The sequence below is a fragment of the Bos mutus genome, chromosome 17 (genome assembly GCF_027580195.1).
Source record: "Bos mutus isolate GX-2022 chromosome 17, NWIPB_WYAK_1.1, whole genome shotgun sequence".
Taxonomy (NCBI): domain Eukaryota; kingdom Metazoa; phylum Chordata; class Mammalia; order Artiodactyla; family Bovidae; genus Bos; species Bos mutus.
The window spans coordinates 43813697-43837812 of NC_091633.1; the positions used below are offsets into that span (position 1 = coordinate 43813697).

Below are 24116 nucleotides of genomic sequence, written 5' to 3' on the forward strand. Positions count from 1 at the left end.
AGACGGTGACGCCGCCTGCGTCATCACGCGGGCGTCAGCGCCTACGTCATCGCGCTCCCTGGCGTTCTCTCACATTATTGGCTGTTTTTTCAGCGACGGGCGGGGCTGTGGGAACCTGGATGACAGCGGACTGAGCCACCTGTGTGGCGGCGGATGCGCTGGTGGGCCTGTCTTCGGAGGGTGGGCGTCACCGAGTGTTTCTTTTTTCCTTTGTATTCCCTCAAAAAGAAAAAAATGTAAACATAGGTAGGTTATTAAATACATATTTTAAGTGCTCCAGTATCTTTGTTGCCAAGCACTTTTGGTCTGGGAGAACCCGCTCACCGAAGCGGATGGTTGGAAAGTACTTAGGTTTCTGCGTCTGGGAGCGGAACCCAGGCTGGCGTCTTCAGCGTCTACCTCCAGAGCTGTGCGGCTGCAGGATTTCTGGGTGTGAATTTGGTAATCTCCAGAAAAAAAGTGACGTGGGTCTTTGGAGAAAGGACACAGCTGTTGTCTATATAGTTATCTGTGTAGCAATAAGGCATGAAGTTAGGAGTACTCCAGAGATCCTGCAAATCCAGCAGTTATTTCTTGAGAGAGAACTTTGCTTCCTCAAAAAAAGGAAGACAAAAGTTACGATTTTTTTCAAGAAAAATTAGGTAAAATTTTACGTTTGTAGACGGATTACAATCCCCATTAAAAAAAATGATTGTCTAGATTTGAACCTCATCACAGTTTAACAGTTAAGATTAGAGGAAATTTCAATCCCAGCAATAAAAATGTTAACTTGAATTCAGTCCCCAGTTTTAGTGCTTTTAAAGTAAATATGTGTTTTTATGAATTGAGGTAAAGTTTCTGAATAGACGTATCATAGATGTAGCTCGATGAACAGTTCAAGAAGTTTTTGTTGTCTTGTACTGATACACAAAAACTAATGTGCTAAGTCGCTTCAGTCCTGTTAGACTGTTTGCCACCCTATGGACTGTAACTCACCAGGTTTCTCTGTCCATGGGATTCTGCAGGCAAGAATATTAGGGTGGGTTGCCACGCCCTACTCCAGGGGATGTTCCCTACCCAGGGATCCAACCTGTGGCTCCTGCATTGCAGGGAGATTCTTTGCCGCTGAGCCACCTGGGAAGCCCCAAACTAATGGTGGTGGTAGTTTTAGTTGCTAAGTTGTGTCCGACTCTTGCGGCCCCATGGTCTGTAGCCCGCCAGGCTTCTCTGTCCATGGTATTTCCCAGGCAAGAATACAGGAGTTGGTTGCCATTTCCTGCTCCAGGAGATCTTCCCCACCCAGGAATTGAACACGGGTCTCCTGTGTTGCAGGCAGATTCTTTACAGACTAAGCTAGGAGGGAAGAAGAAAATTTTTAAATGTGTCCAGCTGTATCCAGTTAGGTATTTGAAGTCCCATTACAGGTTTTCTCCATACTCACTATTAAGATAATGAGATGGTCCCTGATCTGGTTTTTAGTGGCCATGAAGTTCAAACAAAAACTTGTTGGAAAAAGAAATTGAGAGTACAAGCTCCAACTCTTTATCAAAGGTCAACCAATGGCGTTTTCTTCAGGAATGTCTGACTCCCCAAGGGTTTGCTTATATCTTCCCCTATATTTGAACCTGGTATACTGTCATAGGGTGATTTAACTTGGCACCAAACAAGTAGTTACAAACTTAACTCTACATCACTAGAAGTTTATATTAGTGTGGGTGAAAGCAGACAGTATTTTCTGGTTGTAAATGATGAGGTAGTCTTTACATTACATAAATTATCTGAAACTGCAATTTTTACCTCTGCACTTGAATTCTTTGGCCTATACAGTTAAGATCGATACAGACTAGTTTTTGGGTTTTGAGGCGTGGTGGGGTATTTTGGTTACAAGATTTTTTACTGGTTGAATTTTAATGGGTTTGAAAATAATTTTAATCTGTAAAAAACAAAATTGCTACGATTTCACTTATCTTTAAAGCATCCCTTCTAGTGTTTTCCCTTTTTAAAACTTCCCGTCTGATTTCTACTCACTTAGCCCAAGGTTGGTGCTTCCCTTTGTAGTTACTTCATGCTTCTTCCTGCGGTGTCTATCATAGTGTTTTATATTGATTTCAGGCTCTATCATAGTATCTGGAACACAGTGAGCACTCAATAAGTATCTTATGAAGGAATTAACTTACAGAACGTGTGTGCATACAAAATATCTATTACTGTAATTGAGTACAGTGAATGAGAAAAGGGAGAGAAAAGTCCTTAGTATGTTTGTAACCATTATCTAGTCACTCTTTCATGTTTTTATGTTAGATTTATTTCTCCAATAAGGAAAACCTTTGAAAATCAATAGATTGCATGAATACTAATTTATGCAATATATTGACACTGAGCACTGTGAGAAAAACATGAAGAATACAAAGTTGGAAATTTAAGCTAGGATCAAAATGTTAACATTGTCTGATATTAAATGCCATAAAAAGTTATTTTTTAAAAAACTCTTAATAATAATTATATTTTCCCAACCAAGAAGATTACCTGGGAATTCAATCTCACTTTTTAAGCTTGTCTTTTTTATTATTATAATTATTGTAGTAAAAAGCATATAACATGACATCTACTCAATCTTTAAGGTGTTGAACACAGTATCATTAACTATGTGCACATTCTTGTACAGTAGATCTCCAGAACTATTTCATCTTGCATGACTGAAACGCTACACCTATTAAACAGCACTAATTTCCCTCTCCCACAAAAAGTGATTTTTATAAAACAAAAATAATCATCTGGTAAAACAAACACAAAAGTTGTTTTCCCCCCAAGAAAGTTTTTTAAAGCATAAGATCCCCTGGAGAAGGGAATGGCTACCCACTCTGATGTTCTTGCCCGGAGAATTCCATGGACAGAGGAGCCTGTGGGCTACAGTCTGCTGCTGCTGCTAAGTTGCTTCAGTCGTGTCCAACTCTCTGCGACTCCAGAGACAGCAGCCCACCAGGCTCCCTCGTCCCTGGGATTCTCCAGGCAAGAACACTGGAGTGGGTTGCCATTTCCTTCTCCAATGCATGAAAGTGAAAAGTGAAAGGGAAGTCGCTCAGTCGTGTCCGACTCCTAGCGACCCCATGGACTGCAGCCTACCAGGCTGCTCCGTCCATGGGATTTTCCAGGCAAGAGTACCGGAGTTGGGTGCCATTGCCTTCTCCGGGGCTACAGTCTATGAGGTCGTAAAGAGTTGAACACGACTGGGCTACTAACACACACATACACACATTTTGAGAGTGTACTCTGCCCCATGTACATTAACTCATTTAATCCTCACAAAACCGTGTAAGGTAGTTGCTATTTTTAAACTCTTTTTTAGAGTAACTTCCTGATAACAGTTGAAAAGTGCCTGAATTTGGATTGGAATTCACTCAGTCGGGTCCCAATGTTAGAACCACCATGTTAAGACCTCCCAGTAGTAGAGGATAATTTACAGCTAGGATAATATTATTTACAGCTACTGTAATATAGTTTACACTTTTTGCTTACCTAGGCAGTCTTTCATTATTTTAAGTGAATTATTGCTGCACATGTTCTATTATAATCTAAATGATAGATAGTTGGTTTTTAAGTTGCGCAACAATTGTAAATACTGCTGAGTTCCCTTCCTTTTCTTTATAGAAAACCGCTCAAACTTCTGTGGAACAATTAAAAGCTTCCAGCTGTTCACCCGTGGTCCTTCCACAGGTGTCTGCGCTTTATCCGCTAAGCCCCGCCCCCAGAACGTGCGGGCCGCGGGGCGGAGCCTAGGGCTCAGCGCGCTCCCCGTGACCTAGGCCGCCGGGAGCTAGCCAGTGGCGGACTGAGAGCCCACGGGTCTGTGTACTCTTGTTGTTATGCTTTCTCCCCTCTTGTCATTCCTCTCACCCGCTGCCAGTCTTGTTGGCTTTTCTCTGGCAACGTACTTTTCAGCTGGTTCTGGCGGCGGTTTCCTCCCACTCTCCGGGCTGACTTCCTCATTTCTCCGTTTCTCTCTTAAATGCGTGGAGGAGGTGGCAAGTGGTGGTGGGGTGAGGACGCAAACTGGGAAAAAAAATCTTACTGTAGAAAACTGAAAAAAAATTTCGTGAATAGAGGGTTTGGAAATTTTCCTTACAAAATGTTTTATTGAGAAAACACATTTTCCATAACTTCCTTCTTTTATCTTTTGTGCAATTTTTTTTTTTTTTAAATCCTCTCTAGACTCTTAATGCTCCGGGGTTCTGTCTCCATTCTCATAGTTCATTTCCTTTTTAAGATCTTCGCGTAGTGGAAGTAAAGTATGAAAAGAATTATTTTTGACTTTTTCATAAGACTAATTTGAAGACTAGAAGTTAAAATGTGAGAAACTACATATTAATAAACATTCATTTTAAGAAAGTCTACACAGCCAACATTAAAATTGTATACTAGGGTGGTGGTCTGCTTGAACGAATGCATTCTTTCAATAATATTCCTAATATTCACTGACTTTTTAGAAATGTTCAGCGTGCAAAACGTGAGGGAGACAAGAGGTAGTCACAAAAACATTTGAGAGATCCAGCCTTAGACTTTTTTTTTTAGTATTTTAAATTATTTTTGAATAGTAATGCATGTCTGTTTTAGTGTAAAACTCAAGTAGGTTAAAAAAAGTGATACAGTGAAAGTAAAACTTCTTCAGCTATCTCAGGCAGATAATTCCCTCCAAAAAGGCAATTACGGATGCACTGGTGTCTCAAATATGCTTCCTGTATGCAAATACTCTCCCTTTTTATTAAGTAAATGCATACTTTTTGGACCTTGCTTTTTTAAGTTAATATATCTTAGCTGGTATATATAGAGCTGCCTCACTTTTTTTTAACTGTTGTGGGCTATTTCATTGTATGAAATAGCATAATTTATTTACCAGTCCTCTACCTGTGGGTGTTTAAGTTGCTTAACGGTATTTTGTTATTCTGAACAATGTTACAACAAATAACTTTATAGCATGTCATTTTGAATGGGTACGGGTGTAATAACTCCTAGAACTAGAGTTGTTGAGTCAAAGGTTATTGGCATTTTTTGCTTTGATTGTTACTGAGGGATGCTCTTCACTGGGTCTGTGCCAGTTATGCCTGAATAACATCTTGATTGTTTCTCAGTGTCCTCATTATCATGGCATTTTATCAAACTTTCTGATTCTTGACAATATAAGTGAAAAATAGTAATTTATTGTTTTAGTTTGCATTTCTACCGTGAATGAGAACATTTTGTATTTTCTGTGTGCTGGCTATTCATACTTTTACACCGTTTTTCTGTTGATCGATCTTTTCCTTATTAATTTATAGAAGCCCTTTAAACATTAAACAAATTAGTTATTTATCTCAGCTATGAGTTGCAGGTATTTCTCCCAGACTGTCTTTGATTCTGTAATGGCATGTTTTTATCTTTGTGGTGGAGAACGATAGAGTTTTGCTTTTATTTTTTAAATGCTTACATAGCCAAATGTATCAGTGTATCAGTTTTTTTTTTTGAAAATGTATTCTGTTATATTTTAAAAGGCTTCTTTTCTACTGTAAGATTATATTATAAAAAAAAACCTCCCGATTTTTTTCTTGTTTTTATGTGATTTGATTTATGTTTAATTATTTGGTTTTTTTTTTTTTTTTTTCCTGCTGTGCTACTTGTCTTGTGGGATCTTAGTTCCCTAAGTAGGGATCAAACCTAGGCCCTGAAGTGAAAGCACAGTCCTAACCACTGGACTGCCAGGAAATGCCCTAGATCTTTGATTCATTTAAAATTTAGTTTGGTGTAGGGATCCAGTTTTATTAAATCGAACTGCAAAATGAACCAGTTGATAATGGATGAGTCCTGATTGATTAGCTACATGAAAACCATTGCCAACTCCCCATAGACTTCTATACACTATTTATCCAATACCTGCTATGGTGCCTGAAACAAAATGAGTAACTAATAAACCTTTGATAAGCTAATTTGAAAGGAAGTTTCTAGATATGATATATTATCTTAGTTATTTGCCATCATATTAATTTATAGTGTTGAAAAAGATAATGATACCCCAATAGAGTTGATTTCTCCTGCATAAAATCTTAGAATCATGAAGTTTTAGATTCAGAGACTAGAGCAGTTATTCACTCCACAGATAAATTAGTAAGTTATTGTTATTTACAGGCATTCTAGCTTATGGGGAGAAAATAAACAAGTTGGTCATGTACTTTTAAGTGCTGTGAACCAAAACAGAGCAGTGTATGGGCAATAGAGATTGACAGGGAGTGGAATGCTTCTCGGATGCCCAGTAGCCCAGGTCGTGAAGGACACTGATAAATGAATCGTTTCTACTCATATGAGCACATATGCAAACAAAGAAAATAGAGAGGTTGTGGGGGTTAAGCCACCACAAACCTAAGTGTCCCTAGGGAGTTGAAAAGAAAATCAATTGTCTCTGTCTAGGTCCAGTATTTTCTTTAGATTATAAACTAGTGGGCAGGACTATACTTTTTAGTTGATTTTGTTGTTTTATGTACACTTAGGTTGATATATTCTTTAAGCAGATTAACAAGTTTGTTGTTTTGATATGAAACTAACGTCATTTTATGCAATTTAAGTCAAAATTGTATTCTGAGTTCAGTTACTCAGTCCTGTCCAACTCTTTGCAACCTCATGGACTGTGCAGCATGCCAGGCTTCCCTGTCCATCACCAACTCCCAGAGCTTGCTCAAACTCACGTCCATCGAGTCGGTGATGCCATCCAACCATGTCATCCTCTGTCGTCCCCTTCTTCTGCCTTCAGTCTTGCCCAGCATCAGGGTCTTTTCTAATGAGTCAGTTCTTTGCATCAGGTGGCCAAAGTATTGGAGTTTTAGCTTCAGCATCAGTCCTTCCAATGAACATTCAGGACGGATTTCCTTTCAGATGGACTGATTTGATATCCTTGCAGTCCAAGGGACTCTCAAGAGTCTTCTCTAACACCACAGCTCAAAAGCATCAGTTCTTCAGCGCCTCAGCTTTCTTTATAGTCCAACTCTCACATCCATGTGTGACTACTGGAAAAACCAAAGCTTTGACTAGATGGACCTTTGTCAGCAGAGTAATCTCGGCTTTTCAATATGCTGTTTAAGTTTGTCATAGCTTTTCTTCCAAGGAGCAAGCCTCTTTTAATTTCATGACTGCAGTCACCATCTGCATTGATTTTGCAACCCAAGGTAATAAAGTCTGTTTCTGTTTCCATTGTTGCTACCCTTGGTCATATCAACTACGGCACTCTTCCCTGCTAGTGGAAGTCTAGCTGATGTTTCTTGCAGTAATTTACAAATAATATTCAAAGAAACCTTAGAAGAAAAGGAAGAAGGAACCAGTGGAAAGATTTAGATTATCACTACCTTATACTGTCAATGAGAGTAGCTCTGCTTTTATCATTTATTTATCTTCCAGCTAAGATGACATTTTGTAGTAATTTGAAGCCACAGTCTTACCACGAACCAGCATATGTGCTTGGAAGTGATAGGCTGTTTTTAGGAGCACATCACTGCATATGGTTTAGTTCCATTTATAGATAGAGATGATGGCCTACAAGAGCTGGGAGTTGAAAATTCCCTGGTGGAAACCCACTGATTAGGATAGGCATCCCTTTAATGTATGCAACGTTTTGTGTGTGTGTGTGTGTGTGTATGGTAATTGTATGGAGAATGAGTGAATCTACCAAAACTTCCTAGTCACTGAGCTATGTTTTGCCAGGATTGTCAAAAATTGTCAAGCCCTAAGTCAGGAGTATAGCATGTTAGTGCCAGAATCAGATTTAATGAGCATTTCTAACATCTTGATTTATTCTTATTTTTTCCTCTATGCTGCAAGAAGGTACTGGTACCAAAATTGGGAGTAGAGGGTAATATATTTATTTTTAAAGAATGTGCCTTCATATTTCAACAGAAATATGAAGAAAATAAATTTATTATTGGGGTATATTATCCCATGCAAATCAGGACTGAATTCCACATATATTAGAGTCGGTTTATACAGTCTTATCACTTACTGAGCTTATTTCAATAATGAATATAAATTGCTCAACATATCCTCTTCTAAAGTGCTATTAGCTGCAAATGGCTCACAATACCGTAACTTTTTTAATTTTAGAAGTTATTAAAATTTGTTAGCTTATAGTGAAAATTGAGAAAACTACACACTTTACAAAAAGGTTTTTGAAGCTCTTGGATTCGTTATCTGACACACAGCTTATATATCTGGATCTCCCAATGCTGGGCACATAGTAGGTACTTAATATATATTTGTTGGAATAAATTTATTCAAGTATAGTTTTTATGAAGCCATCAGATTGTATAGCTTAAATATATACATTTTTTTTCGTCAATTATACCTCAGTAAACCTGAAAAAAATGTCTTGAAGCAAATTTATTCAAAATGTAGAACATTATTACTTGCAATAAAAACAACATGAAGCAAGGAAATGCATTCGAAGACTTCAGATAAGTCTAGAAATATCCTCATTTACTAATCAAGATTATCTTTTGGGCAAGACATAAGGACCTAGTATGATTTGGGGGACTCTGTCACTCCTAAATAAGGTTTCCGTCTATTTGCAGATTTCTGAAATGTCTTCATCTGGGAAAGCATGGCTGACATTGGTTCAGTTTCTTGATTTACTAGCTATTTGATCTCGGACATGTCTCGGAGAAGGCAATGGCACCCCACTCCAGTACTCTTGCCTGGAAAATCCCATGGATGGAGGAGCCTGGAAGGCTGCAGTCCATGGGGTCGCTGAGGGTCGAACATGACTGAGTGACTTCACTTTCTCTTTTCACTTTCATGCATTGGAGAAGGAAATGGCAACCCGCTCCAGTGTTCTTGCCTGGAGAATCCCAGGGATGGGGAAGCCTGGTGTGCTGCCGTCTATGGGGTCACACAGAGTCGGACACGACTGAAGTGGCTTAGCAATAGCAATAACAATGTCTGTTTCTTCATTTGTAATATATAATAATAGTTTCTCTACAAATTTTTGTGAAATTAAACTTTTATAAAGTGCTTGATCCATAGTGTTCCACAGAGCATAATTTTATTAATTTAACATTGTGCCCTTCTGTTTAATGCTTAGAGTAACAATTTAAAATGAAAATACTGCTTGTGTCAGATGTACTTTGTCTATTTGAAAGTTTAATGATTGCAGATTTTGTTACCATATTCAGTTGGAGAGAAGGGATTAACTAACCATGTGGTCATTTAACACTTGAAATATCAAAGATTGAAAAGGCTAAGAAAAACCTTATTCTGAGACTAGGGACGACAATGTTAAACTTTGCCAATCTTGAAATGCTTGAAGCCCCTCCCTCCATTTTCACTCCAAAAAGGAAAAGAATTTTAGCCAAAAGAACAGTGTTAACAGCAATGCTTGTGTTCACTTATACAGATTTCAAAAAATCAAATTGAATTTTACTGTAAAGATCTTAATTCTCAGGCAATCCAGTGATTCATCTGCATACATTACAGTGAGACAAAGAATGGCATATAAACTTACAGTGCTTATAGTTTTAAGTAAATGAACAGTTTGCAATGGCTTAATTACAGTTCTTAAAAATTATTCTGATACACTTTTTACAAGGTAACTTGAGGCAGATCTAGTTTTAACAATTTTACATCCAATCACCTATTATAATAGAATTCCATATCCATGATTTACTACAACATGAATGGCCTTTTGACTCTCAGAACCGTGTTCTTGTCACTCTGCTGCCTTCCTGCCTGCTACTTGGCTTGGAAATTTTTATTTGTTTCTAAAGGAAACATTTGTAAATTGTTAGCGTTTCTTCTTTTTTTTCCACCTTAGAGTCTTTAGATGGATTTTAAAATTGAACACACTTGGGATGGTTTTCCAGTGAAGCATGAGCCAGTGTTTGTCAGGCTGAATCCAGGTGACAGAGGAGTGATGATGGAAGTCAGTGCTCCATTTTTCAATGATCCTCCAGCCCCACTAGGAGAACCAGGAAAACCTTTCAATCAATTGTGGGATTATGAAGGTAAGTAGAAGTGCTGTATTTTATTGCAAACATAAATCTTTTTATAATAACCTCTCATAGAACTATTATTTTATCTTGCACTAAGGAAGTGAGTGCTTCTGAGCCCCTGACATGTGCAGTTTTCTGATATTTCCTACCAATCTCTCATTCTGACTTTTTCACCATTACCTGTGGACTTCGGCTATGTAACTAGAACAGTGAAAAATGGCAATTACAAATCCAGATTTTTAAATTGCTGCTATATTTCCTTCCTTTACGTCTGTTACCTATTCTGAGAAGAGTTCAGCATTCCTGTTTTGTTTTTAAGTATCTTCAAATGGCGACTTTAACCTTATAAACCTTCTTTATGGAAGCTTTGGGGTGTTTTACTTATTATAAAAACTACATCAACTTCAGCATGAAGTATAGTTTTTATTTTATACTGGCAAATAATCTCACACATCAAAGCAAGGCTAAGAGACCTGCCGTGGAATTGCAGTTTCAGGTTTGCTGTATGATCACCTTCTGAAGAATCCTAATTAAGCTACCAAACTTATCTTTCTGAAATAATCTTTAGATGCCATTTCCCAGATAACAGATCTTTACTATCCCTAAGATAAGATTCAAATCCTTCCCATAAGCTTTTACGGTATTCATGAATCAAGCTATCATATTAAACCAAAAGCTCTTAACTTCCTAAAGGCTGATAGTCTGACCTTTCGGTCATATTCTCACTCATGTACCTTTTCTCATTCTAGCCCCCTCCTTTGATACATATCATTCAGGTTCCATTTCTTCAAAGAAACCTTTGATGACTCTTCTAGTCCACACTAACATCTACTTTCTCTATACCACTTGTATAGCATGCATTTTGTTGGTGTTAATTTATCACATCTTAAACATACATTGTTTTTTATTGATATAGAATTTGTATATACAAACTTCCTGATCATGTTAGTCACTCACACTAATGTGAGTTATATACTGGAGGTACTATAGACACTAAACTCAACAAATCCTAGACTCAACTAGTCCACTTCTCTTATAAACCTACTCCTTTCCCTAATTGCCTAATCCAAGTTAATGGCACCATAATATATCAAATCACCAAATATAGAAATGTGATACCTTTTCAAGATATCCATCTCTGTCTCTATATTTGGATTAAGTCCTAGCAGTTTCACCTCCTAAGTGTTTCTCTAATTCAATATCTCTTCTTCATCCTATTATCTTGCCATAGGTAAAAGACTTTAAAAAGAATAATAAGACTCACTGAATTGTTAATGGGACCATATCTTAGATATTTTATTATTATAAAAGTAACACATGGAAAACTAGAAACAACCTAAATGTCTATCAATAAAAGATTGTACTAATATATTTATTGTGTTAATATATTTATTAATAAATTTATTCAATATTTTTATAATCCTACAGTTGAGTGGTACTGGGAATGTCTTTTGCAACCCTGGTTATATCGGATACTTGCTGTGGTGTTGTCCATATTCTCTGTGATAGTTGTGTGGTCAGAGTGTACATTCTTTAGCACTAGACCTGTCTTATCCCTCTTTGCAGTCTTCCTACAGCTAGCTGAAAAACATACAATTACATTTATATCAAGATTGCTTGCTTGCTTTCCATCTTCTTCCTCAGCGTCTGTGTTTATTCTACTGTGTTCAGGATTCGTGTATTTAACTATTACTACCTGGCTTCACATCACAGACTGATGCTTATAGCCTTCTTTTCAGTGGCATGTTATTTTGCCATTTGACTCCTCCTTTATGTCTTAATTTCTTGGGTTTGACCCACATGGATTCATCCATCTCTCACCAAAATACACAGCCAACTGCTTATACATCTATTATGGGTTCCATGAAAGTTTTATCCTTTATTGCAGATGGGTTCTATATATATTATCCTATGTTGGTGGTAATTCTCTGCATTGCTATGTATTTTAGCTTGGGAACTTGTTTGAATCTACTTGGTTTCCAGCAGTTCATGGGAGATAATGATATGACATCAGACTTAGTTGATGAAGGAAAAGAGACTAGAGAAGAGAAAAAGGCAACAGCAAGAAGAAGGTGAAAATAGAAGAAGAGAATGGAAAGAGCGTTATGGACACAGTAGAGAAGATTCCACTAGAAACAGAAATGTTCATATTGACCCAAAAGAATCAAACTTCTCAGAAATGAGTACCAACCGATCAACATCTAAATATACCAGGGCTAATAACAGGACTGAAAGGGACTGAATAGAACTTCTTCAGGATGCAGAACCTTTGGATTTTAATGCAGAAACATTCACTGATAACCCTCTTGAATCTGAATCAGGAATATATCAGCCTGCTGGACGATACCTCTCAATGTCTCGCAGCAGAATATTTGATGATGTTTAAAGTCTGTAGGAATTTATGGAGTAGCTAACCAAGATCAACAAACAAGTTCAGTCTTTATGAACATCTGTATGCTCTAGAATTAACTACTGAATTCCCAGTGAAAAGTGTCAGGATAAAAAAGGCATGAAAAATTAATCAGATCTTAGTGATAATGGCTTATTATTCATTGAATATCATCTTTATTTCTAATAGGATTTGTTTCATACCATTCCTGAAATGTCTGTCTTAGAAGTACAGTTACAATGGAAGGATTTAATTCAGGATAAAGATTAATATATGTTGAAAACATGTAGTTCAGTTTGTTTCAGATTAATTTTTTCAGGAAAAATTGTTTCAAAGGTTCAAGGAAGCCATAGTTATAACTGAATAATATTAGGGTTCTATTATTGTGATTTACATATTCTTTCTAAAAAATATGTTGATCCTTTATTTCCCAAAGAGATGGAGACCTCAATAATAACCATATTTACAAAACCCATGTCTTAAAACAAGGCTTACTTACCAGACATAACTGAATGTAGAAAGCCCTTTTTCAACACTCTATGCAAATTAGTTAGGTTTTTGCATGTATATTTAAGACTATACTTCAACTAGTGTTTGTATCTTCAGCATGTGTACTTTAATCAGGTGGTGAAATATTCTTTCAGTCTTTGGTGGTATCTGGAAGTTGTCTTATGCTTTTGGTATTGCTTTGTAAAAGATTTTCATTTCAGAGAGGAGTGTTCGCCTTTACCATTTAGCATAGTGATTTAAGTGTTGATCATTCCATTCAAGGAGAGTCATAATTTTTAATGGTAAACAGTGAGGTTTTGGTGGCTCAGACGGTAAAGCATCTGCCTACAATGTGAGAGACCCGGGTTCAATCCCTAGGTCGGGAACATCCCCCTGGAGAAGGAAATGGCAACCCACTCCAGTACTTTTGCCTGGAGAATCCCATGGATGGAGGAGCCTGCTGGGCTACAGTCCATGGGGTTGCAAAGAGTCGGACATGACTGAGCTACTTGCCTTTAATATATCTAACATTCTATAGAAGAATACTATGCAGCAATTAAAAAGAATTAGTTATCTATATGTTGTAAACTTGCATGTGTGTGTATATGTGAAGAAAGCAAATTGTAAGCAGAAAATGATTCTATAGATACAGTTTTTTAATCTATGCAAGTAAAATAGATTGTAGAAAGGCAGAAGTCTGACAGGTTTTAGAGCAAAGTGGGAAGAAAAAGACTTTGACTTTTTACTTACATATATGTTTATATTGTTTTGATAATAAGCATATTATCACTTTCAGAATTCTCTAATTTTTAAAATAAGCATTCTCAGAAAATTTCAGGAAACTGTAAAGAAAAATCACCCCCCTGTATTCCACTTGTCAGAGATAAACAGCCGTAACATTTTTGTGCACATTTTGCAGGCCCCTAAGCACAGGTATATGTGCATATTTTTGTTTCATGTATACTAGCTTATTGCTCTGCAGCTTACTTATCAAGTATCATTCCTTGTATCTTTCCTACATCAAAAATACTTAACTGTATATTTTATTTTAATGACTAAATTATATTCTATTACGTGGAGTACACAGATTTCATTATTTTTTTTAACAGCTCTCCTATATAATGTATACTTAGTTGGTCAGTCATGTCCAACTCTTTGCGACCCCCATGGACTGCAGCCGGCCAGGCTCCTCTGTCCATGGGGATTCTCTAGGCAAGAATACTGGAGAGGGTTGCCATTCACTTCTCCAAGGGATCTTCCCAACCCAGGGATTGAACCCAGGTCTCCCACTTTGCAGGCAGATTCTTTATCATCTGAGCCACCAGGGAAGCCTCTCCTATAAAATAGGTTTATTTATATATAACAGGAGGTAACTATTTAGACCATTTCTTTTGAGTAATACTTTGATACAATAGCATGTTACTTCTTTTCTCAGTTGTGTGATTGTTTCCTTAGGATAAATTCCTTGAAAAAGATAACTAGCTCAGAGTCTGTGTGATAATGCTCTTTTCTTTTCAACCTCACCAGCACTAGGCTTTATTAATATTTTTATTTAATGGCTATCTGATATGGTTTTTCCAGTAGTCATGTATGGATGTGAGAGTTGGACTATAAAGAAAGTTGAGTGCCAAAGAATTGATGTTTTTGAACTGTGGTGTTGGAGAAGACTCTTGAGAGTCCCTTGGACTGCAAGGAGATCCAACCAGTCCATCCAAAAGGAAATCAATCCTGAATATTCATTGGAAGGACTGATGCTGAAGCTGAAACTCCAGTACTTTGGCCACCTGATGCAAAGAACTGACTCATTTGAAAAGACCCTGATGCTGGGAAAGATTGAAGGTGGAAGGAGAAGGGGATGACAGAGTATGAGGTGGTTGGATTGCATCACCAACTCAATGGACATGAGTTTGAGTAAACTCCAGGAGTTGGTGATGGACAGGGAGGAGTGGTGTGCTGCATTCCACGGGGCTGCAAAGAGTTGGACACGACTGAGCAACGGAACTGACTGACTGATATGGGGAAAAAAGATGATTTATTTTTTATGTATTTTTTCTTACAGGCAGTGTCTAGTTTGTATTTTCCTCTTTTCCTTGTGCTGATATAGCTTTAATTAAAGATAATTATTAATTCATTTATATTCTAAAGATATAAATAGATTATTTATTGTTGAAGCAAAATTAAATTTCTCTATATGTCCTATCTCTGTTTTCAAAAGTTGTGGAAGCGTTTTTCTTGAATGACATAACTGAACAGTATTTAGAAGTTGAACTTTGTCCGTAAGTATAAAAATATTTTTTCTAACTCATTACTATATATTTTGAACACATTATTTTCTAATTATAAATCATATAGATTAATAAAAGCTCACTAATTCTATGGGAATGCTAGTCTGAATTTATCTGAATTATATATAATTCTTTGTTTTCAAGTAGATGTGTAATGTAGAATGTTTTAGAAAATATTACATTGATACTATTTTCAATTCACTAATGTAGTTGTTTTCTAATAAATTAGAAGGTTGTTTTGCAAAATGAAAAATTCTTAGAAAACAAACTCATTTACATTGTAAATTTGCATTATTATATATTAACTATTTGGAAATAAAGAGGCATATAGATACAATGAATTGAACTACTTAATGAAAATGATTACTTTATGAAAATGACTTTTAGGAGATTCTTTTAATAACTAGGTAAATTTTAATCGTATATATTACATAACTATGTGTTAATGTATTCCTCCTTTATTCATCATTCATTTACTGAGTATATACTATGTCACTTTGTGTGCCACAGATTAAAACTAAATCAGACGTGGCTTTTCCTAGACTCAAAAATATTAACCATGGACTCTCTCTCTACAAATTTAACTGGTCCTTGGGAACTGTCTACCTGTTTGGCAGTTTTCTTTCCTCTAGATGTCAAAAAGTAAATTTATGCCTACCTGTTATCTAAATTGTAAGAAAAGTTAATATTTAGAAATGAAATATTTATTCATACACCATTACTATTTTAAAAGACATTTCAGTACTCCTCAGCAAGGGTTATCTTGCAGTCTTTGTCCTTTTGTAGACTAAGCAGAGTCCCAAACAATTGATTTAAATGAGATTTTGGATACAATTTTCTTTTACTTTGATTTCTTGCTAATACTAGATTTCTTGCTAATGTAGCTGTTTGCAATTATAGTTTTTCAGAAGTTACTATATATCTTTGTTACCCTTCAAATAACATGTCAAAAACTTTTTGAGAAATATGATTAAGTATCATAAACTATAATGTGAAGTAAGAAAATTTCCCCATATGCATCAGAAAGCTAAGGCAAATAGGTTATAACTTATATGGAAGGTTAGTCAAGAACTTGGATCTGGTAGAATTCTTAAGCTACATCGTTAGCTTAAATTTGTCAGATAGTATCAGTTTATTTTCATAAATGATGACTTAGCACAAAATACATTGAATAGATTATCTTTTGTTAGAAAATTATTCAATAACCATTGTGTATAAAATTAATTCTAAAAGTTCAGTTTTAGATACATTAGGACAGTTAATAATCAACAATCTTGGTTTGCTTCAGGCAAGCAATTCCTATGACAGTTAACCTCTAGGAAAGCAATTTGAATATGTTTGAATTTGTAAGACCTTTTATTGCTCTTAAGATATTCGTATGGTTGCATAATAACAATAAAAGTAAGCAGAGAACTTTTAAATGGAAAAGAATACTTGTTTCTCTTAGACTCATTTCTTGAAGGAAATCCTTCCGGAAAACTCTCAATAGACCATCTGTGCCAAATGTTTAGATACAGTCTTTTACAAAGATAGTAAATTTGCTTCATGTAGCTATTTGAAATCCTTTGATTCTTACTGACAGGGATAATCCCAATTATGTTCTCCTATTAGAATTTTCTTGTGGGGGTATGTTGTGCTTCTCTTTTAAAATGGACATCAGTGTCAGAACTAATGGTAGAAAGCAGGAAAACACAACAGGCAGATGGGATAAGGGCAATTGTACTAGGAAATAGTTACAAATTAAAGTCTTCAGCCTGTTAGGTAGTTTTAGACAACCTATATTTTTATTTTCTATCTCCTTAATGAGCTTCAAGACAGTTTTCTTATAGAAATAACGTTTTAAAAAGTTGTGGGATTTTGACCTGGAAATTGGTGCCAGCTTCCCTTAGGATACTTTAATTTTCAAAATAAGTTTTCTAATGAACTCCAAATATCCCACCCATTTTTCGTACTGTGTATTGTCTAACCAACTGAAATATTTCATATTTCTTATTTAAATAATATAAGGAAGAATCTGAACATGTGTAACTTTATGCGTTTGATGGCACTTGCCTGGGAAATACGGAGAAGGCAATGGCACCCCACTCCAGTACTCTTGCCTGGAAAATCCCGTGGACAGAGGAGCCTGGTAGGTGGCAGTCCATGGGGTCGCAAAGAGTCGGACACAACTGAGCGACTTCCCTTTCACTTTTCACTTTCATGCATTGGAGAAGGAAATGGCAACCCACTCCAGTGTTCTTCCCTAGAGAACCCCAGGGACGGGGGAGCCTGGTGGGCTGCCGTCTATGGGATCGCACAGAGTCGGACATGACTGAAGTGACTTAGCAGCAGTAGCAGCCTGGAAAATAAGTCATTTCTAAGTAACTGAACATGCTGGCTCTCCCTGTAATTATCTAGTATGCATATTGTGTTCTTTAATTATTTGGAAACTTAGTCACAAGCATGCACATGGAGGAGGTCATGGCAACCAACTCCAGTATTTTTGCCTGGAGAATCCCACAGACAGAGGAGCCTGGCAGGCTACAGTCCATGGGGTCACATAGAGTCGGACGTGACGGAAGCAACTTAGCATGTGCACACACACGTGGAGATGTGAAAGATAGTGAAGAAAATAATGATCATTTCAAACACTCACGAAGAATTTTAAATTTTACAGCCACGGACAGCATTTGGTGCTTTTACTCTCTGGAAGAAGAAATGTGTGGAAAGTAAGTAAATGAAAATATGAGACAAAATCCTTGAGTGTACAGGGTATATTGTTACTGTTGTTCAGTTGTTCAGTCATATCTGACTCGTGTTCATGGGTTGTTCATGTGACCCCCACGAACTATAACCCACCAGGCTTCTTTGTCTATGGGATTTCCCAGGCAAGAAAACTGAAGTGGGTTGCCATTTTCTTCTCCAGTTTAAAGTATAAATATGAATATAGCTTTTTGTGTTTCACATGTTGTTTCTGTAGCAAGGACTTGATCTGTCATTCAGAGTGTCCAGAGGAGAAACAAAATGGGAAGGCAGTGCTTCTATTCCTTGGAGTTATTTTCCACCAAATGTGACAAAATTCAATTCATTTGCAATTCATGGATCAAAAGATGAAAGAAGCTATGAAGCTCTTTACCCTGTACCTCAACATGAGCTGCAGCAAGGACAAAAACCTGATTTGTAAGTAGAAAATAAATGAAAATATGTCCCAATTGTAAGAGTTTTTTTTTTTAAATTAATTTGTGGTAGGGTAGCAGTAACATTTTTTGGTCAAAGAAGACACATAAAAGCATAGTCTTATACGTGTCTCTCCACTGCTGTCAGTAGAGCACTTAGATTTCCACAGTAGTGTGAGAAGAATCTTCTTAGTGAGTACTATAGCAATTAGTATTGAAGTATAGTTGCAAATTTATTGATGATCCCTTTCAGAGGTAAATGACCAGAGGCATCTATATTTCCTGGTGTGAGCAGTGGGTTAATAAATCTTTTCTGCTGCTGCTGAAGAATCTGACCTTAAGTTAACTCTCTAGTTCTCTTCTCCTGGTCACCTCACGAGGATAAAAACGTCAGCTGTATTTCTAGGCAGTATAGATGGGGACAGCAGGGCTTAGGGATTTCACTTTAACAGTAGTGTACCCTGAGGGGACCCTGGAAGCTACTCCTAGAGAGTTACTACAAGAAATACTGTCTCCTGTGGGGCAGCAGGCATACAAGCCAAGGAGTCACCTGCAAAATTTCCATTTAAGTCTGATCTCTTTGCACCTGAAGCCGTCACTTAAGGAGAATGTAGCCCCCAGCCAGTCTTATGAATGCTTCATCAGATCGGATCAGATCAGATCAGTCGCTCAGTCGTGTCCGACTCTTTGCGACCCCATGAATCGCAGCACGCCAGGCTTCCCTGTCCATCACCAACTCCCGGAGTTCACTGAGACTCAAGTCCATCGAGTCAGTGATGCCATCCAGCCATCTCATCCTCTGTCCCCCCCTTCTCCTCCTGCCCCCAATCCCTCCCAGCATCAGGGTCTTTTCCAATGAATCAACTCTTCGCATGAGGTGGCCAAAGTACTGGAGTTTCAGCTTTGAGTGCTTCATGGACTGCTGCAAACACTACCCGCTTAGAGGAAGGAAAACCAGACACTGTCCTGGGGCAACCTGAGAGTACTCAAGTGGCCCTTGAGAGTCCCGCTCTATTGAGTGTACTCAAGTGGCCAAGGTAGCCTAGTGAGTCTGCATGTTTAGAAAAGCCTAATAGAGACAGCCTAGTGGGCTTTGCACCATGGTAGACTGATTTCCCTACCTTTTTACCCTTGGCAAGTGCTGCACTGTCTCCCTTGCCCTTCCTGTCATGCTCTTACTCTGCTCTACTTGGATTTTTATCTCTTCACACCTGTTCCTTTATTCTGCCTGACATATTTTCCGCTTTCCCCCTTGCTTTTCTCCCAGGTCCTGACCCTTTCTAACCAGCTTCTTTCTCCCTTCCTTTCTCTTATCCTTCGATGTTTCCTTAGCTGCTTAATCTGGATTGACAGTTGTGACTAAAACTGGTTCACTTTGGTCAGGTGGGCAGAGTGGGACAGGAATCTAGATGCCACTCACTCAGGGCTTTCTTATCAAGATGGCTTGTTTCTCTGGCTTCTCACACACTAATGCACTTCTGTATTTGGGCTTCTTCTTTATAGGTTATTGGATGCTTACTCTGGGTAAAAGTGTGATTATGCTGTCGGCTAGCGCAGAGGGATTTCCTTCAGAGCTGAGTTCCACTGCAGCATGTGAGCTAAACCTGTCTCTTCTTTGCATGCTCAGTCACTTCAGTCATGTCCAACTCTCTGTGACCCTGTGGACTGTAACCCACCAGGTTCCTCTGTCCGTGGGATTCTCCAGGCAAGAATACTGGAGTGGGTTGCTGTGCCCTCCTCCAAGGGATTTTCCTGATCCAGGGATCGAACCCCATCTCTTACATCTCCTGCATTGGCAGGTGGATTCTTTACCACCAGCGCCACCTGGGAAGCCCCTCTCTCATTGCTAAGTCGCTTCAGTCGTGTCCGACTCTGTGCAACCCCGTAGACGGCAGCCTACCAGGCTCCGCCGTCCTTAGGATTCTCCAGGCAAGAACGCTGGAGTGGGTTGCCATTTCCTTCTCCAATTCTCTCCTTATTAGGCCACAGTAAAAAGCTAATAGTTAAATGATAGTAAATCCTAGTAGTTAAATGATTTTCCTAGAAAGAGAAAGAATTAGATTTAACTCTCTTTTACATAAATCTGCCTTGCTTTGGCAAAGGAGTCTATCCTTTAATCTGTTGAGCTGAAACTTTTTAAAAACAATTGTTTGTATAACTGATATAAATCCTATCAGAGTTTGAATATGAAAATATCTGTGAGAATATAACATGATTTGTTTAAGACTAGATGAAATGAGTCAGGTTTTGACAGTTGATTTTTATTTCTCCCTTCATCTGTGAGGGAGCTATTTGCAGAATTGAAAAGAGAGTGCTTTGAGATACAGGTGAATATTTTCAGAGCTGAATGTTTGATGGCTAGAGTAAGGAAACTATACGTGTGAATACATCTTACCTTTGAGGTTCTTAAAACAGAATGTTGTCCTATAATAGATATGACAAAATAAATAGCTTCTCAGGACAAATTTTTCACAAGTATATAATTAATTTCAATTCTGACTATCTTTTTCTTTGCATGTAGCCATCGTCTGGATTACTTCAAGCCTTTCAGTTTTAACACACTGCTTGGAGAAAAGTGGAACCAACCAGAATCAGACCTGTGGCTAATAGAGAAACCTGATGTGTAGGAGTATAGTAGATGACTGTATCAATCATTTCTTCTCTATACCCTTTAATAATAATAATCTCTTTCAAGATATCATGAACACATTTCAACAATAAATATTTTATGGAGGTCAGTGAAAATAGAGTATTTCTGGGGTAAATTGTGTATGAATTAACAGGAAAGTAGAAAGTTCAGATATGATTTTAACTGTAAAGTGAAAATGTTTCTCAGTCACTTTGTCCAGGAGCCATCATGTCAAGGTTCTACCATCTGCCTTGTGTCACCATCACCCCCAAATATCCCTGACTCTGTCAGCCAAAATCATTATTTCTCTTCCCACTTCCCTAAATCTCAGCCAGCTTGTAACTGAACATCTTATTTGCACATTTTTGAACTCCATTGTAATATAAATTCTCGGACTTCCCTGGTGGTATAATGGTTAAGAATTTGCCTGCCAACGCAGGAGTCGTGGGTCCAGTCCCTGATTGGGGAAGATTCCACACGCTGTGGGGCAGTTAAGCCTGTGCACCACAATTACTGAAGCCTGTGCCCTCTAGAACCTGTGCTCCACAACCAGAGAAGCCAGCACAATGAGAAGCACCTGTGTCAGTACTGAAGCCCCAGCGCAGCTCAAAATAAATAAATAAATAAATGTTTTAAAATTGGCACTTCCTTTTGAAAGATGTTTATATAATAATTCCTGACTCAGACTCTTCTATTCATACTTGAATAGAAAACAATGGTATATTTTGTTTAAACAGGAGGTACACATCTGTTAAGGCATTATTGAAATACATGTGCTATTTAATCAGTGTTTTTTTCCTGTCTTATGATTACTTTTCTTCTGTAGAAGAAAATAGAATGAAGTTGTCTTGAATTCCGGCAACAGATTGTGCTTTTATTTGCAAATAAATGACATTTTCTTCATGCTGTTAAACAAGATGTCAAAATGTCTTCATTTTATTTTGTAAACATCAAACACCTCTGGCCCATAATTTTCAAATTTTGTTATAATTCATTGCTTAAAGCCATCTAGTAGATTATCTGTGAACTTCTCCACCAAGTTCACCATTGCTTGGTCCTTCACCATTTTTCTTAACATGAGATTAGCAGTCTTACAGAGGAAACTGTATTGCTTGTACAGACATCTATTTGCTTACCCAACAATAATACTTTTACTTCTTCTCCTTTGCTAACTCTTTTCTATAGCTTCAATTTTTATTTTTTATTTCAGTTTATATAGCTTCAATTTTTAGAGGATCGTCTTAAAAACTACATTTTCCCAGATTCCTTTGCAGATAGAAAGGACATTATGAAACAGTTCAATGAGACTAAGTATACAGTGTTAGAAGGGGCTTCAAGAAAAGCTGCCTTACAGATGAAAGACTCAGCTGCCATATATCCTTTGTCCTTTGCCTTCTCTCTTCCTTTTTCCTGAATTGCAGAATTGATGCAAGGTAACACACTAGCTCCTTGTTTTAATTAGGAGACAACCTACAGATAGGTCAGTAGCAAGACAAAAGAAGCCTGGGTTGCAAATAGCACAATAAGGTAACATATCAGAACTGCTACCTACGGACTTCTTTATAAAGAAAAAAAATTAGCTGCCTAATTTGTTCCCACAAGTTGATCAATAGGTTCAGTGCATTCCCATTAAAAAAACCAGAAGGCTTTTTTTTGACAGAAATTGACACAGTGATTCAAATTTTATGTGGAAATACAAAGGACCTGAAATAGCCAAAAAAATTTTGAAGTAGTACAAAGTTGGAGGACTTACTCTACCTGACTAGAATCTAGACTTACTAAGCTTCAGTGTTGAAGAAACTTTGACCTTGGCATAGATTTAGATAGATACATCAATGGAACAGAGTAGAGAAACCAGAAAAAGAACTATATATGGTCAGTTGATTTTTTGACAAAGGGAAAGGATCATCTTTTCAACAAATAGTTTTCCAGTTGGGATAACTGGAAAAATGTGAAAAAAAAGAAATCAGTTTACTTAACAACCTACAGAAAAAATAAAATGTGAATGGTGAAATAAAAAAAGTTCTAGAAAAAAATCATATCCTGGGGGTAGAAAAAGATTTTTTTCAAACAGGACATAAAAAGCATTAACTGAAAAGGAAAAAAAAAAGAGAAATTGAACTTCATCAAAATTTAAAATTTCTGTTCATCAAAAATTTCCATTAAGAAAGCAAAGAGGCAGTCTAGCAAGTCCACTCCTGAGTATATATCCGGAAAAAAAAAAACAACAACAAAAAAAATGGAAGCACTAATTCAAAAGGGTACATGCACCTGAAAGTTCATAGCAGCATTATTTACAGTTGCTGAGATCAGAGGCACCCTAAGTGTCCATCCATGAATGGATAAAGAAGACATGTATAAATGAGTACTACTCAGCTTTTAGAAAGGAAGGAAATTTTGCCATTTACAACAACATGAATGGACTTAAGGCATTATGGTTAGTGAAATAAGTCAGAAAAACAAATACTGTGTAATATCACTTATATGTGGAATCTGAAAAACAAACTAATGAATATAACAAACAGACTCATCTAGAGAACGAACTAGTGGTACCACTGAAGAGAGGGAAGGGGGAGGATCAAGATAGGGGTAGGAGATTAAGGGGTAAAACTATTGTGTATTAAGGCAAAAGGACATATTATTCAACACAGGGAATGTAGCCTATATTTTATAATAACTAATTGGAATATAATCTTAAAATTATGAATTACTATATTATACAACTACAACTTACATAATATTTCACATCAACTATACCTTAATTTAAAAAAATAGAACTAGGAAAAAAAAGTGAAGATGTAAGCCACTGATTGGGTTAAAGTATTTAAAATAGGCATATCTGATAAAGGACTCTCCCCAGAATATATGAAGGACTCCTACAAATTGGTAATAAAAGGACAAGCTAATCAACAAAGGTCTGTCTATTCAAAGCTATGGTTTTTCCAGTAGTCATGTATGGACGTGAGAGTTGGACTATAAAGAAAGCTGAGCGCTGAAGAATTGATGCTTTTGAACTGTGGTGTTGGAGAAGACTCTTGAGAGTCCCTTGGACTGCAAGGAGATCCAACCAGTCCATCCTAAAGGAAGTCCTGAATATTCATTGGAAGGACTAATCCCAAAGCTGAAACTCCAATACTTTGGCCACCTGATGCAAAGAACTGACTAATTGGAAAAGACCCTGATGCTGGGAAA

The 24116-nt window shown here is 37.2% G+C and overlaps 1 protein-coding gene across 3 annotated transcripts; it reads left to right on the forward strand.

Annotated features, from left to right (window-relative positions):
• Nucleotides 1-3743: 3743 nt before the first annotated feature.
• C17H4orf33 (chromosome 17 C4orf33 homolog) lies at nucleotides 3744-21831 on the forward strand. 3 transcript variants are annotated; one of them, XM_005888454.3, is made up of 6 exons: nucleotides 3744-3822; nucleotides 9800-9989; nucleotides 15071-15131; nucleotides 17797-17848; nucleotides 18100-18299; nucleotides 20817-21831. In XM_005888454.3, exons 2-6 carry the CDS (start codon nucleotides 9809-9811, stop codon nucleotides 20920-20922), a joined length of 600 nt encoding a protein of 199 aa, XP_005888516.1. In that variant the 5' UTR covers nucleotides 3744-3822; nucleotides 9800-9808; the 3' UTR covers nucleotides 20923-21831. The 3 variants fall into 3 exon arrangements, with proteins under 3 accessions (XP_005888516.1, XP_070242634.1, XP_070242633.1); XM_070386533.1 differs by lacking the exon at nucleotides 20817-21831 and adding an exon at nucleotides 19799-20807; XM_070386532.1 differs by lacking the exon at nucleotides 3744-3822 and adding an exon at nucleotides 3998-4016.
• Nucleotides 21832-24116: the final 2285 nt, after the last annotated feature.